Below are 13,937 nucleotides of genomic sequence, written 5' to 3'. Positions count from 1 at the left end.
AGGTAATTAGGAGGCGGGATTAAGTAATTTTTAGGAAGAAGAGCATTCAAATTTGTTCCCGTTTTCCAGACAAAGGAATGTTACTCCATTCGAAGATTGTAAAATTGAATCAAACAATACAATTTTTCCCAAAAACATGACTAAGCAATTCCTTACCGAAATGTGTTGTTTAATCGGAGGAAATATCATTTAAATTTTCAGACGGAGGTTCCCGCCAAAATCCTATTAAAATGTAATTTACCAGTGGAAATTTTGAATTTTAACTATGCTTTCTCGTCAGGAAAAAGATGAAATTTCTCACTGAGTTTTCACATGAAATTACATACTCCCGTCTTTCAATCATCAGGACCGTAAAATGCTCAAAATATAGAATGGAACGTGTATTAACAATTATACCCAGAAGCCATGCATCTCAAAGTTTCTACCTCTAAATCAGTGGGGTAAGTCAATTTGAAGTATCTTGGAAATATGATCATCCATATGTTTACTCTCTCCATACGGAGGCTGTGGAAATTAAATTTTGAAATCGACCGAGAACAAAACTATACTGAAAACGGGAATGGACTACGGAAATATAGCGGTAGGATTTCCATTCGCACTCTTTGAGAACCTTGAAGTGTAGTGGAAATATTTAAGCCCAGCAAGCTAATCAACTATGCGCCCACTTTTGTGGCTTCAAATCTCCAATCTCCATGTAGAATACGTGCATACATAAGTAAAGCACGATCGTGATTTTGCAAAATTTAGAGAGAAAAAGAGGAAGCTGAAGGTCGAGTCGCAAAATTTCAAGGAGGCGCGAAAATTTGATCAATGATGACGTGTTCGTTTAAAAAAAGCAGCTCAAACGGAATTTTTTTTATGCTTCTTAGTATAATTTTTGGCTGTAGTCACTCAATTACCTTAGTAAAAGGGTTTGAATTGAAACTTGTCTTTCTCCCTGTTATTCTTAAAATTTTGCTCAGAATACTGTTCACACGGCAAAAATCATACAAACGATCTACATATAAGCCAAGAATGAACGCGCTGAAATTCAAAATATGAAGATCTGAAAGCTATCTCGCGATTCCAGGTTTGGACATCTGCACGCCAAAAGCGATATGACACACCGTAATTTTCAACCTTGTTCTCGACGAGCCAACTATAAAATGAAAGTCTGTCTCTATCACATCATGGAAAAATCCAAATGAGGCCTGGTGAGATTGAGTTAAGTACTCACCAATTTACTTTTTTGCTGGCTTAATGGAAATTCACTCTGCGTAAACTAGAAAAATGACGACGATAAAAATGCTTACGCTATTCTTAAACAGGTCATATCGTCGCTTGGCTGACATAAGGGCGTAACTATACACATTGAGATGAGCCCGAAAAAACATTGAAATGTATCGAGGACAGGGTTCATTGCAGAGTGTAGTTACGCCCTTACGTCAGGCAGGCGACGATATATAAAGAGCTTGATGCAAAAACGGCTTTTTTCGCCCCCCCTCTGGAAGTTCTTCAGACTTTGTCTATTGATTACTCATACTTGAGCGCTTCTTTTCCCAAATTTTCAGACCCCCGAAAAATTTTGGGGGGGAGCTAGGGGGGGTGGAAGTCAAAACCTGTGAACCTCAATATCTCTTGAACGAAGAAAGATATTGAGGTCCGGTTTGGACGAAAAATCGTCTAAAATTGCATACTTTAAGATTCTAAAGGTCGAAATCCCGATATCACATTTTTAAGTCAACATATGTGCTTTTTTCCAGTTTTTAGGTCTAGAAAATTTCTTTTAAACGAAAAATTTACAAAGATCTCAATTTTTTATTTGAACCAAAACCAGTTTTTTAAATTTTTCGTCTTTTTCCGCATCCAACGAGTGGTCCATTAAGCTGGGGAACCAAACGGTTCCGGAGTTATGATCGATTGAAGTTTCCGCTCAACGCGCGCCGACCGATTTTCGCGCGCAAAAAAGTCGGATTTGACTGTTATTAGATCATATTGAATGTTCAAACTGAGCAAAATGCATTATTAGGGACTCTTGAGGGTCGCTGAGTTCAGAAATTACCGATACTTCCAAAAAATTCACGTTTTTAAAATTGCAGCTTCGTACAGGACCACTGAGCGGCCGGTCGGCGCTCAGTGGGCCTCTAAAATAGCGCTGCGGAGCTGTAATCTTAAAAACGTAAATTTTTTGGAAGTATCGGTAATTTCTGAACTCAGCGACCCTCAAGAGTCCCTAATAATGCATTTTGCTCAGTTTGAACATTCAATATGATCTAATAACAGTCAAATCCGACTTTTTTGCGCGCGAAAATCGGTCGGCGCGCGTTGAGCGGAAACTTCAATCGATCATAACTCCGGAACCGTTTGGTTCCCCAGCTTAATGGACCACTCGTTGGATGCGGAAAAAGACGAACAATTTAAAAAACTGGTTTTGGTTCAAATAAAAAATTGAGATCTTTGTAAATTTTTCGTTTAAAAGAAATTTTCTAGACCTAAAAACTGGAAAAAAGCACATATGTTGACTTAAAAATGTGATATCGGGATTTCGACCTTTAGAATCTTAAAGTATGCAATTTTAGACGATTTTTCGTCCAAACCGGACCTCAATATCTTTCTTCGTTCAAGAGATATTGAGGTTCACAGGTTTTGACTTCCACCCCCCCTAGCTCCCCCCCAAAATTTTTCGGGGGTCTGAAAATTTGGGAAAAGAAGCGCTCAAGTATGAGTAATCAATAGACAAAGTCTGAAGAACTTCCAGAGGGGGGGCGAAAAAAGCCGTTTTTGCATCAAGTCTTTTGCAGAAATGTGAGAAATTTCCCGACGGTAAAAAAGTCAATCATGATTTCTTTATCTCCGAAATATCTTGCATGCATTTGTTTGTGCATGCGTCTGAGAGGAAACATCACAATTACAATGCGGCTTATTCAAAACTCAGCAAATCATTACAGGGACGGTTGTCTATCTAAGAATGTCAAGCCTGCGGCTATGTCCATTTAGAATTATAGCTTAATTTGCATCATACTTTTTCAAGAAACGATAAAATTCACAAGTTGAGGAAAGGGAGAGGAAGGAAGCATTGAATTGCACAATCCCACTCATTTCTTGATAGATCCATGGAGCGACGAGTCTAATTGATGAAATTATTTGAACGGATTGCATGATAAATAGTTAAAAAATTTAGTGTACGTGTCACAAATGGGGTGTCACAAGTATTACTCATATACATATCTATATACTACATACTCAATTGCAATTGCTACTCATTGCTAGAGGTTACTTTACTTCTTCTTCACTTTACTTCTTCTTCGTCTCCTTGCCTTTAGTCTAAATAATGCAAAATCGATGGAGCGATGAGAGAGACGTCAGGCTGTGCGTAACCAGAAAACTGTTTGCCGCAATAAAATGCCTATCCTTTTCAAGGACTCAAAAAAGTAGGAACGAGTTCCTAAATAAAAACAAACTAGGGGCTTATGGGGCTGCTTCGCAGCCCCTTATTTTTCCTGTACACTTTTCACTTTCACATGTTTTTTTTTTTTTTTTTATTTATTTTCATTTAATTTTCTGTTTTGTCTTTGAATCGGGTCTAATTATTTTTTTGAGAGAATAAATATAACAAATGTTTTCAAAAATTGTAATTTTATTTAGTAAACTTTAAACTAAAATTTTGTTTTAATCTTCATACAAAATTATTTTTTAGGTTTTACATTTGTTTTCAAACTAATTTTAAAGAAGATCTTTTTTTATTTTTTAAATACTTTGCTTTTTTTCGATTAAATTGTTGATTCTTCTTTTGCCATTTCTGTCCTGCTTTTCTTCCTATATTTCCTACAACTTTGCTCTTCTTCTTTCCTCCTTTTGTCTTTTCTTTTTTTGCTTCTTCTTTTTCTTCTTCAGTAGCTGTTCCTTCTGGTTCTTCTTCTTTTTCTGCTCCTGTTTTAACTTCATCTAATTTTTCCGCTTTTTCTTCTTCGTTTTTTCCATGTTCAGTCTGCTTTCTGGTTTCCGTATTTGCTGGTATGTTATCTTTTTCTTGTTTCGTTATCTTACTATTCCACATATAAGTCAGTTGTTTATTACCCATGTATGTTCCTAGCTTAACTTGTTTGATAAAAATGGTTTTTCCCAAGTCTTCGTGTTCAATTTCATTGGTAGCTTCGTTCCACAGGATTATGTCAATCTGGAAAATGTTAATTTCTGAAAATTTTCAGATTATGTTTTTTTAAAATGTTTAAAAACAAAACGGAATAGACAAAGTCCAAATAGTAACTAACAGAGGAGGAAAGATTTAAATGTAGTATCCGGAATGCAGCTGCATTCCGGATGCGTTAAGGGGTGGGAAGGAGGGAGGGACGGACTGAGAAACTGAAAAAAGTACGTTACGTAACGGTAAATATTAAATAAACTTACCTATATATGGATCCTTGAACTTTAAAGCAATAAGGTCCATCACCCGGAATATCAATTCGATTTGCAGAGAAAGAGGCAAAAGCAACAGCACTATTATAATTTCTGATATGCTTTATGAAATTTGGAGAATATAAAAATAATGATTTCAAATCGGTATTTGTCCGAATACTCGGTAAAGAAATTAAGCCATTTTGGCAGCAGTTATTAAAATGACCATTGGACATTTCACCCTGAAAATGGCGAGCATCACAATGATGACAAATTATATTCATTGAACCGACTGAAAATTTGGTAACAAAATTTTCATCAAAGTTCTGATCATCAATTTTATACTTCCGAAATGAAGAAATGAAACTTTGATTTTCTATACTAATAACAGAGTTAAGTTCTTGCTTCACTAAACGAACATGCGAAGAATTCTGGAAAACGCGACCACGTTTTGGAGGACGACCGCCTCGGTCATTGAAAATTTCACTCATAACAACTGTTAAATTTAAAATTAAAATTAGTAAAAATTATTATTATTTTAACAAAATCATAACTGAAAAGTTCAATTTTTAAATTAAAAAAAATAAATCAGAAGAAAAAGGATGAAATGAAAATGGAAATTAATAATAAACATATTTATACACATTGAAAAGAAACAGCGTGAAAAGTTCTGATCGGAAATGAGAAAAAAAACTTGGAGGTTATTGACTTAATGAGGAAAAATTGGCAATAGGAAAAAGATGGAACCAATCATGAAAAACCGTAAAAAAAAAAAAAAAAAAACGCGGGAAAAGAAAAATGTAAGTTGATGGCAGTTGAGTGTTGGAAGTAACCTCACTTAATGATGATTGTTGAATGAAAACAGCTGATAAAAAGACAGCAAACAGTAAAGTAAGATGCGTAGCAACAAAACTTTTCCGAAAAACAAAAAACAAAAAACCCCCACTTCCCCTCATCCAATTTATGAGTTTTTAGGGATTTAAAAATCGGGGACGAACCCCAGAAAATAATTTATAGTTTTCCCGAAGCATTGAGAACAACACCTTTCAAATGAACCAACGCCCCTCGCAATTAGTCTAAATAATGCAAAATCGATGGAGCGAGTGAGAGACGGTCTGGCTGTGCGTAACAGAAAACTGTTTGCCGCAATAAATTGCCTTCCTTTTCAAGTACTCAAAAAAGTAGGAACGAGTTCCTAAATAAAAACAAATATACAACCTCAGTCGACCACTTGAATGATATAAAAGTCATTTCTCTTTCAAGAGACTTTTCTTTTGATTTGAGGCAATATGTAATATGCTACTCACTTTATTTGAATTTAAGACTTGCTTTTGAAACTACAGCAGAGAGCCTTAGAGTCTTTACGCAGAAATAACCCGTGTAATTAATTTTTTCAAACAAATAGGTGGTTTGGTCCGTTTTATTTGAAAAGGATCCATTTATAGCATACCTATATTCCTTCCCCTCTTCATTCAGCTGGGCAGGTGTCAATTTCTTCTTACGGCCACAGTTTCAGCAGAAAAGACCTTATTCGCTTTTCGTCAAAATAAGAAGAAAATGTATGATTACAACCTAACTGGAGTCAAAGTAAGGGAGCTTTTTTAAACACCGCATGCCAATCGTCAAGAGAAGGGACATAAACGCCATGCGACAAAATCTACTCCTGAATACGCTATATTGCCTATTCACACAAATGAAGGCATTTCATTTTGCTGTGCAATGCCATATGCGAATTGAGTCACTCACTTGCTCCATTATACCAAAAGCAGACAAATGAATTTAAAACTTCGGTAACAAATCCAACAATAAATGTAAACAGAGAATCATCATTTAAGCCTAGATGTGCCTGAATGATGGTACAGTGAAAAACATTGCAATATTTGTATGATAATTTTTTGGAGATGGATACGCATCGTTATTGCGTTTACTTTCAACATTAATAATTTCAGAGCAAATTGGTTTAGATAAGCTCTTCAGAGCTAACTGGAGGCCGCTGGTCAGTGCAAATCTAACTAAATTGAACATTTGAGAATAAAATAAGAAGTTAAAAAAATGATCTGAGCGACTCGAGTGCGGCCATCGGCTTTTTACTTTTGAAATAATGGATTGATCACCAACCATACTTCTCAAAGCGCATACGATTAGTTAAAAGTCGTTTATTAGTGCAGAACTGACGGAAATCACTGTGATGACCAGACAAATGAATGGTATGTCTTAGGGGTCCCACCGGCGGACCCCCTTTGGCAGATTTCCCTAAAATATTTAGGACCCAGCACTTTTCTTGCCACTTCTTTTGATCAAAATACCGCTTGGCAGCCCACCTGATGATAATTGTCAGGGTTGATTTGCGAAACCCTGAATGTAAAACTTTCCCGATATCACCACGAGGCTAAATGGAATGTCTGCATGTGTAGTGCGTACTTGTTGACGCTCTAAAAAGTATTCTGCGTGGTTTTTTTGCGCAAAATGGATTCAACCTTGAACGATAAAAAACATATTTTTGCAGCAAGACTGGAGTGAAAAATGAGAAGGAGGATAACGAGTCTGCATGCGTTAAAGGCATGTGAACCAGGCATTTTGCTTGACGCGGCACCGTTGTTTTTGCAGCTCGTCGGAGATCTGAAAAGTCGACCAATCGCGAATATGACGTGATTGTGACTTTTTGTGTGAGGAGCCTTTATTCACGCAACGTATATATACGGCCATCAATTTCAAGAACGGCATAGTCTCTGTGTCGTGATGTTCGTGCAAAAGCAATTCAACGTTTGCCTGGTGGCAGCACTCGCGCTGCAGGTTGGTAGAATTAATTTTGGGGATATTAAATTTTAAAAACATAAACTTTTGAGAAATATATAGTTCAAATACTTTGACGTTCCTTGCAAAATAAACTTTTTCCTAAGAGTCGTGCAAACAGAATATTTAGTCCTGCGATTTTCTACAGAGTAAATAAAATGTACGAAAGTGGGCAGATTTTGTTTAGGTGCTTTATAAAATTATAAAAAATAAAAAAATAATCGAAAAACACCCTCCGACGGATACATTTGTAGCAATTCAAAATTGTTTGACCCCTATTTTGATGATCAATCCGTAAGAGATTCGAAAGAATTTATAATTATCTCTCGAAATATGCCTCTAAAAATACGTTTTTTTTGCGAAAAACAACGAATAAACACTTCAGAAGCAGTGATACTCTTAAGAGCAGCTTTTAACAAAGTAACTAACTTTACTCACTAACTTATTTGGCCATCAGCCAAATTCCCGATGGAGAGGGTCACATTGACTTCTATGAACAAAGTTTAAAATTTTTTATCTTATGTGATGCTTATTCTAAATGGATGCAAATAGTTCAAATGGGAAATTGTAGATGCAAATGATGTTGAGAAAGAAATTCTTAATGTGGCTTCCATTTCAGGGCTTCCGAAAATTTGAGTTAGTGATAATGGACCCCCTTTCGACCCTGCGGAATATACCCAATTTTGTACAAAATTTAACATTAGAGTTCTTCATTCCCCGCCATATTCTCCTCAGTCGAATGGACTAGCGGAAAGGGGAGTTCAAATTGCAAAGAAAGGCTTAGAGAAATTGTTATTAAGTCATGATCCATCTACAGAATTTTCAACATCGATAAATATTTTTCTCTTCAATTACCGTAATACCCCAACTACAATCACATTTAAGTCTCCCAACGAGATTATTCTAAACTTCCGCCCTAGAACCTTGTTGACACAGCTACTACCGTCTTCGGTTTCCCAACCCTTAACTCACATGTACAGCGAAAACGCAGAAATTTGTGTTAAATTCCATAAAAAGGTCCCTACTGTTAAAGGCATAATTGCCAAAATTATTGGACCGAATAGATACATAGTGATGAGGATGAGTGATAGTGATGAGTGATACGAGATGAGAGAGTGTCAACTCCCTGATGACCTGTGGGAAGACCGAGCTTTGTGGCAATTAGGCGTCGTAAAGCGCCAAAGAGCGCTATAAAAGCAACTTATATGTATGTATAGATACATAGTGTCAATTGAAGGGGTGTTTGAAGCATATTCATGCCAATCAAATTAATCGAGCGTCCAAAAGTGCGATATGCACTACAAAACGTAATACGACTTATTTATAATATTTGTAATGTGAACACAAAAATATTTTGTTCTTTCCTCCCTCATATCTTTGTACTCAATCTAAAAAAAACGTAACACGACTTAAAAAACGACGAGGAGGTCTGCTAGTTGAAAATGTTGAACTCAATCACTGAAGGAAATTAAAATTTGACATTTATAGTTTCAAAAAGCTACAAGAATATTGCTATACCTACATCGGAAGAGTGCGGATATGTCACGGTGACTTTGACGTAAGGACATGGAGCTTTTAGGGCCCAAAGGGCCAGCCGACCGGTGAAATCAAATTATCCATGATAATTTACCATCACAATTGTTACGACTTGCGTTTGTAAAGCAAGTGTTTGACTTAGTTTTTGCACAAATTTACTCATTATTGCAGAAAAATGCTCATTTATGTACAATCTTAGCGATCTTGGTTTGATATTTGAATCTAAAGATTGGCGGCGGCATTCTTCTGTCATTTTTCGTATTAGAAATTGACTGCCTTTTTGGATCCTAAGAGCTCCATATTTCAACATGTCCGTTCTTTCCTCATATCAGTACTCTAATGTAATATTAAAATTAAAACGTTTCAAGTTCCGCCAGTGCCGCACAGTGGATCGAGTCCGTCAGATAGGTGGGACATGAAATTTTTTACTAAAACTGCAAATGTTGATGTTTAATTCGTCAGATTTTAAATTTTAAGGGATGCTGCTAAAGGAAAATTTTAAGAGGAAACCAATAAAGCCACTTTTAAAATCTCAAAGTTTTGATTTAACGGAGATAAAAGCTTTTAAAGCTGCCAAATTTTGTCCGGCCTCTCCCACTGACTCGATCCACTGGTTGCCGTCTTGACGACCAGAGATTCACATGGCTTGCATTTTGCAAAAAGGAACCACTAGCATTGCAATGATGCTAAGATTGTGCAACTTCATCTTTTGCAATAAAATTGCGGAAATCGTGAAAAACTATGAAATTTAGATGGTAATTTTTGTCTTTAATTTACAGTTTTTAGCGAGTAAAATAGAAACTATTAATGGATAATCGGGTTTTTCCTCCAAGACAAAAGAAGTTGCACAATCTTAGCAACATTGCAATGCTAGTGGTTCCTTTTTGCAAAATGCAATCCACATACTATTGGTTTCAGTGTTCTTCAAAGCGTCACGGTGCACCACCGAGCGCGAAGAATGTATGGGTGTCCTCCAGCAATAGTTGAAATTTTATGCACGTTGCACTGCTACTCGGTTCCTTCGTGCAGAAATGATCACATATATTGGTCTAGGAGTCTGCCTCTGAATCACAATTTCACCTATCAATATAGAATGGATAATCGGGTTTCCTCAAAGGACAAAGATAGTTCACTATCTTAGCAACGTTGCAATGCTAGTGGTCCTTTTTGCAAAATGCAATCCACATATTATTGGTTTCTAGGTGTTCTTGGCCTCAGCGTCACCGGTGCACCCACCGAGCGCAGAAGATGCGGAAGAGCAAGAGGATGGATGCACAACTGAAGACCCGTGGTCTTTGGGATTCCTTCTCGGCACCTTCACCGTCGGCGGCCCTCAATGCCGTTGACTCCGGTCTCCGCTCGGCCCGCGACCAGGGCACCCGCGCGGTCCGCTCCGTCGCCGGAGCCGGAACTGAGCTCGCCACCGGTATCAACCCCAACACCGTCTACGAGATGGGTCAGGAAGCCATGAAGAAGGCCATCCGCGGCGCCCGCTACGGAACCGAGGTATGTCGCCGGGCCTTTTATAACGAACCATGTCCACATTGGAGAAAAAAAACACATTGGATCTAGAGTCCAGACTCTTGAAAACATTGAAAAAAAGGACTCTTGATTCAATCAGATTTAACCTTAAATCGAAAGGAAATCCGCTCAAATTAAGAGGCTTGGTTCTTGTTTTAAGCTTAAATCTGATTGAATCAAGAGTATTTTATCTTGTCGATGTTTTTAAAAGTCAGGACTCTAGATCCAATGTGTTTTTTTTTTTCCAGTGTATCCTGAATAGGGTGATCCAAAAGTCCCTTCCACTCCCTTGAACATTTTACCAAATTGAGTTAAAGATTTGGAACTTGGAGGATGTTACTAGGTCAAAGAGAGCTACTTTTTGACCCCTTAAATTTTCAGGGGGGCCTCATTGGAAGGACAACGGACCCCAACCTTATTTTTCAAATGGGAAAACCCCTCTTGTGATAGCTCGTTCGAGAGATATAAAAAAAGACAACTTTTCACACAAACCTGTGATTTCCCATTTGGAAAAAAAAAAGTTCGGGTCATTGCTCCCTTCCCAAGGATGACCCATTTAAACATTTAAGGGGGCTAAAAAGTACCTCCCTTTAATCTAGGGACATCCTCAAAGTTTTAAATCTTTACCCCTATTAGATAAATAGTTAGAGGGGGTACAGGTGCCTTTTGGTATCACCCTGTATAGGTTTCAGGCTATAGAGTTGGCTTATTCCCCTTCCAAAAAATAAAATAGGCGCGAATATTTTGAAATACCGAGGTTGAGATACGTAGTGTCGAACTTTATCCATCGATGTGTATCAAGGGGAGAAGCCAGATTTAAGAGACCCTTCACTTGCTTGTTCTGCCCACCCGGATAAGTGCACAGTAACTATGTATGGGTAGAATATGGGCTTTTACCGGAAGTCATTTTATTTTTAATTTTTTAACAAGGGTTCCATTGAAATTTCAATCTCCTAGTTTTCGGTATATGCTTTTCAAATCGTCAAAAAAAATTTAGCAGCTTAAGGCAATAATTCTATTGCAACACACATTGGAATTTATGACCCACTTAAAAGTCCGTTATAGTTTTCCACGTTGGACTGAAGTCGAATATTCTTCTTTGTCAATCGGAAGGTTTGAGGTCACCTCGAAGCCGCCAATTATTATACTTACTTGTGAGGTTGGTTTAGGAAATTTCAATGTGTTCACCATGTTCTACGGAAACTTTTGATGACGTAACATGTATTCTGATTCTTAATTTCTACCATATTCAGCGTTTCATACCCAACTACTCCTCTCAATTGAACACACTTACATGTTCACAGGTAGTTTACGATGCAGCGGACAAGACCCTGGACACAATGCAATCCCTCCACGACAAGAAGAAGGACCTCGTTGAAAGCTACGTGAAACCCAACGCCCCGGACATGGTTAACAACGTCATCGACCGCGTCAACACTGGCTTCGACTCGACATTGGCTTCCATTAAGGACCGCGTCCACCAAGGCCGCTCCGTCGCCCAGAGCACCCTCGACCAACTCGAAGAGAAACTCGAGAACGGTGAGTCTATCATGCCCAGCGCCGTCCAGGACGGAGTCCAACGCGTCGGAAAGATGCTCGCCCCGATGGCCGACTCAGTCCAGGGTTGGGTGAACGGCTGGATGCAACCCGCCGCCGGCGCAGCAGCCCCAGCGAAGCCCATGACCGACGAAGAGATCAAGGTCGAAGACGAGAACATGTTCGCCGATTTCGCCAAACCCACCCGCACCGACAGAGTCGAGGAGGCCATGAGGGCGGCCAAGGCAGCCGAGGAGGCCAGGATCAAGGCAGCCGAAGAGGCCAAGGCAGCCGCGGAGGCCAAGGCAGCTGAAGAGGCCAAGGCAGCCCAGGCGGCTATCCCGATTACCCCCATGCCACTCCGCAGGATGAGATCCCCCGCAGCAATGAGAGGCGCCCCCGGAATCCGTTCTCGTTCTTTCAGAGGCTCCCGCCTGGGGGGTATGAGCGGTCGTTAGGTTTTGAGCGCGCATAGTTCAAGCGTTTTCCAGAGATGTGCAACTAGTAGATCGAGTAGGGCCTCGAAACAAAATTAGATTTTCTGTTTGTTCCACCACTTGATGGCTGTAGATTTGGAGCCATTAAAAATTTAAATTTTCGAGCATGTCATGAATCATAATTGGACGTATTACTGTCGAGCGGAGCTGTTTGCATTATGACGTGAGTCCTATTATGCATTATTCTTATGGGTCTCAGGGCTCATGTCTTAATGCACGTAGTTCCATTTCGCAGAAGTACGTCCAATTATCAAGATTGCTATAGGAGTACAAATAATTCTGAAAACGTACTCAGACACTGACCAATAATGCCGAACAAGAAATTTAAATCTTATAGAAGAAGAGCAAATTCACCACCTGCATTCCACAAATGACGCCGCAGTTAGAGGGTAAAATGCGTGATCCGATAATATTAACTTCTTTCAAGATCAAATTGCATAACTACATGAATATAGGAACGTACAAATATTTACTAATCCGTGTTTGCCTCAAATAATTCGTTGGTAACATCATTCGGTGTCATTTTACGGCTCGTCTTGCAGGATTGACGCTCTTACGAGCTAATGTGGGGTTTTCAATGAAACACCCGCACAGAGATGGCTTCCGATTTGTTCTTTTTCGGCTTCAATGTGAAGGAGGGTTTTATATGGCATACTCCGTCTACTGGTTGAATATTTGTGGTTGTTTCTGAAGAGAAAGTTCCTACAGTGTTAGAGCGTTTTTTCTTTCTTCTTTTAAATACATTTCGCAGTATTTCCAGTTTTCCGTTTTTTCTCGCTTTCATTGAGTGTGTTCATTACTTCAGTCCGTTTCCTTAGCTGATTTATGATCATGGCCTTGTGTGTAATTTTTTTTGATGCGTGAATTTTTCCACTAATAAAGATTCTGATTCCCTTTGGGTGATACCAAATTCTTTGCCTTTCGTTTTCTACAACTCTCTACTATCCGAAAACCCCTCAAACTCAAAAATTTTCAAATAAAAAATAGTAGACTCTAGTATTGAATAGTGCAGCCGAGACCAATTTTCCTCGATGAAAAATAGCCTCATTCAGAGAAGTATATTAGTCTTTGAGGCAGTCATATATTACCGCTAAAAAAATAAACTAGATATCATCGTTGACAGTCTGAGTTCTGTTTACGGAAACCAAAATTATTTAGGGAAAAGCAAAATCTCAGGTGTCCTGAAGTATACTAACTTCCAAAAAATATTTAATATGTATATTTATCTTCTGAGAAGGGTTTTATTTGATTAATAAATATTAGCCACAGCAATACCTGAATTTTGTTTTTAGGTCTGTGTTTTCCCTTTAACTTCCCACCCAGAATTTCCTACATACCGTCGGACAGGCGGGAATGTGAAACATATTATATTTTAACTCATAACCCACCGAGGAATTTTTTGAAAACAGTTGGATGTTTTCGGGTCATGAATTTTGATCGACCGAGGACTTTCATACCTAATGCAACAGATTAGAAGCCCCGAAGGAATGTGATTTGGACTGCGTTAAGCAGAGAGGAACAAAGCCACATCAGTTATTGTCAAATGTAATTGGGCAATTTAACTTTTTACTTGAAAGCGGTTATGCGGGTTTATGTGAAAGTTTTAGTAGAATTTTTTGCACGGTGCGAAGCAAATTTTTGTAAAATTTTCATCGGAATCCACACAAACGTCCTCTTGAA

The 13,937-nt window shown here is 38.4% G+C and overlaps 2 protein-coding genes and 1 long non-coding RNA gene across 5 annotated transcripts in view; 1 reads left to right on the top strand and 2 right to left on the bottom strand.

The window, feature by feature from the left end:
- The window catches only part of LOC109037104 (protein phosphatase 1 regulatory subunit 42), a 46,976-nt gene that overhangs the window by 25,402 nt on the left and 7,637 nt on the right, over positions 1-13,937 (bottom strand). The window lies entirely within an intron of this gene.
- Positions 3,504-4,903, bottom strand: LOC140224448 (uncharacterized). The gene is made up of 2 exons (XR_011899726.1): positions 4,387-4,903; positions 3,504-4,156 (listed from the first exon to the last, which is right to left on the bottom strand). It is a non-coding gene; the product is annotated as an uncharacterized lncRNA (long non-coding RNA).
- LOC109037103 (uncharacterized) lies at positions 7,029-13,167 on the top strand. Its single transcript, XM_019051601.2, has 3 exons — positions 7,029-7,167; positions 9,906-10,209; positions 11,529-13,167. Exons 2-3 carry the CDS (start codon positions 9,952-9,954, stop codon positions 12,216-12,218), a joined length of 948 nt encoding a protein of 315 aa, XP_018907146.2. The 5' UTR covers positions 7,029-7,167; positions 9,906-9,951; the 3' UTR covers positions 12,219-13,167.

This window comes from Bemisia tabaci, chromosome 4, assembly GCF_918797505.1.
Source record: "Bemisia tabaci chromosome 4, PGI_BMITA_v3".
NCBI lineage: Eukaryota > Metazoa > Arthropoda > Insecta > Hemiptera > Aleyrodidae > Bemisia > Bemisia tabaci.
This window is presented reverse-complemented; position numbering and strand designations above follow the sequence as displayed.

Coding starts and splice junctions, on each gene's coding strand:
- LOC109037103 (XM_019051601.2), top strand. CDS start 9,952: ATGCGGAAGAGCAAGAGGATGGATGCACAACTGAAGACCCGTGGTCTT. Junction 10,210..11,528: donor GCGCCCGCTACGGAACCGAG/GTATGTCGCCGG, acceptor ACATGTTCACAG/GTAGTTTACGATGCAGCGGA.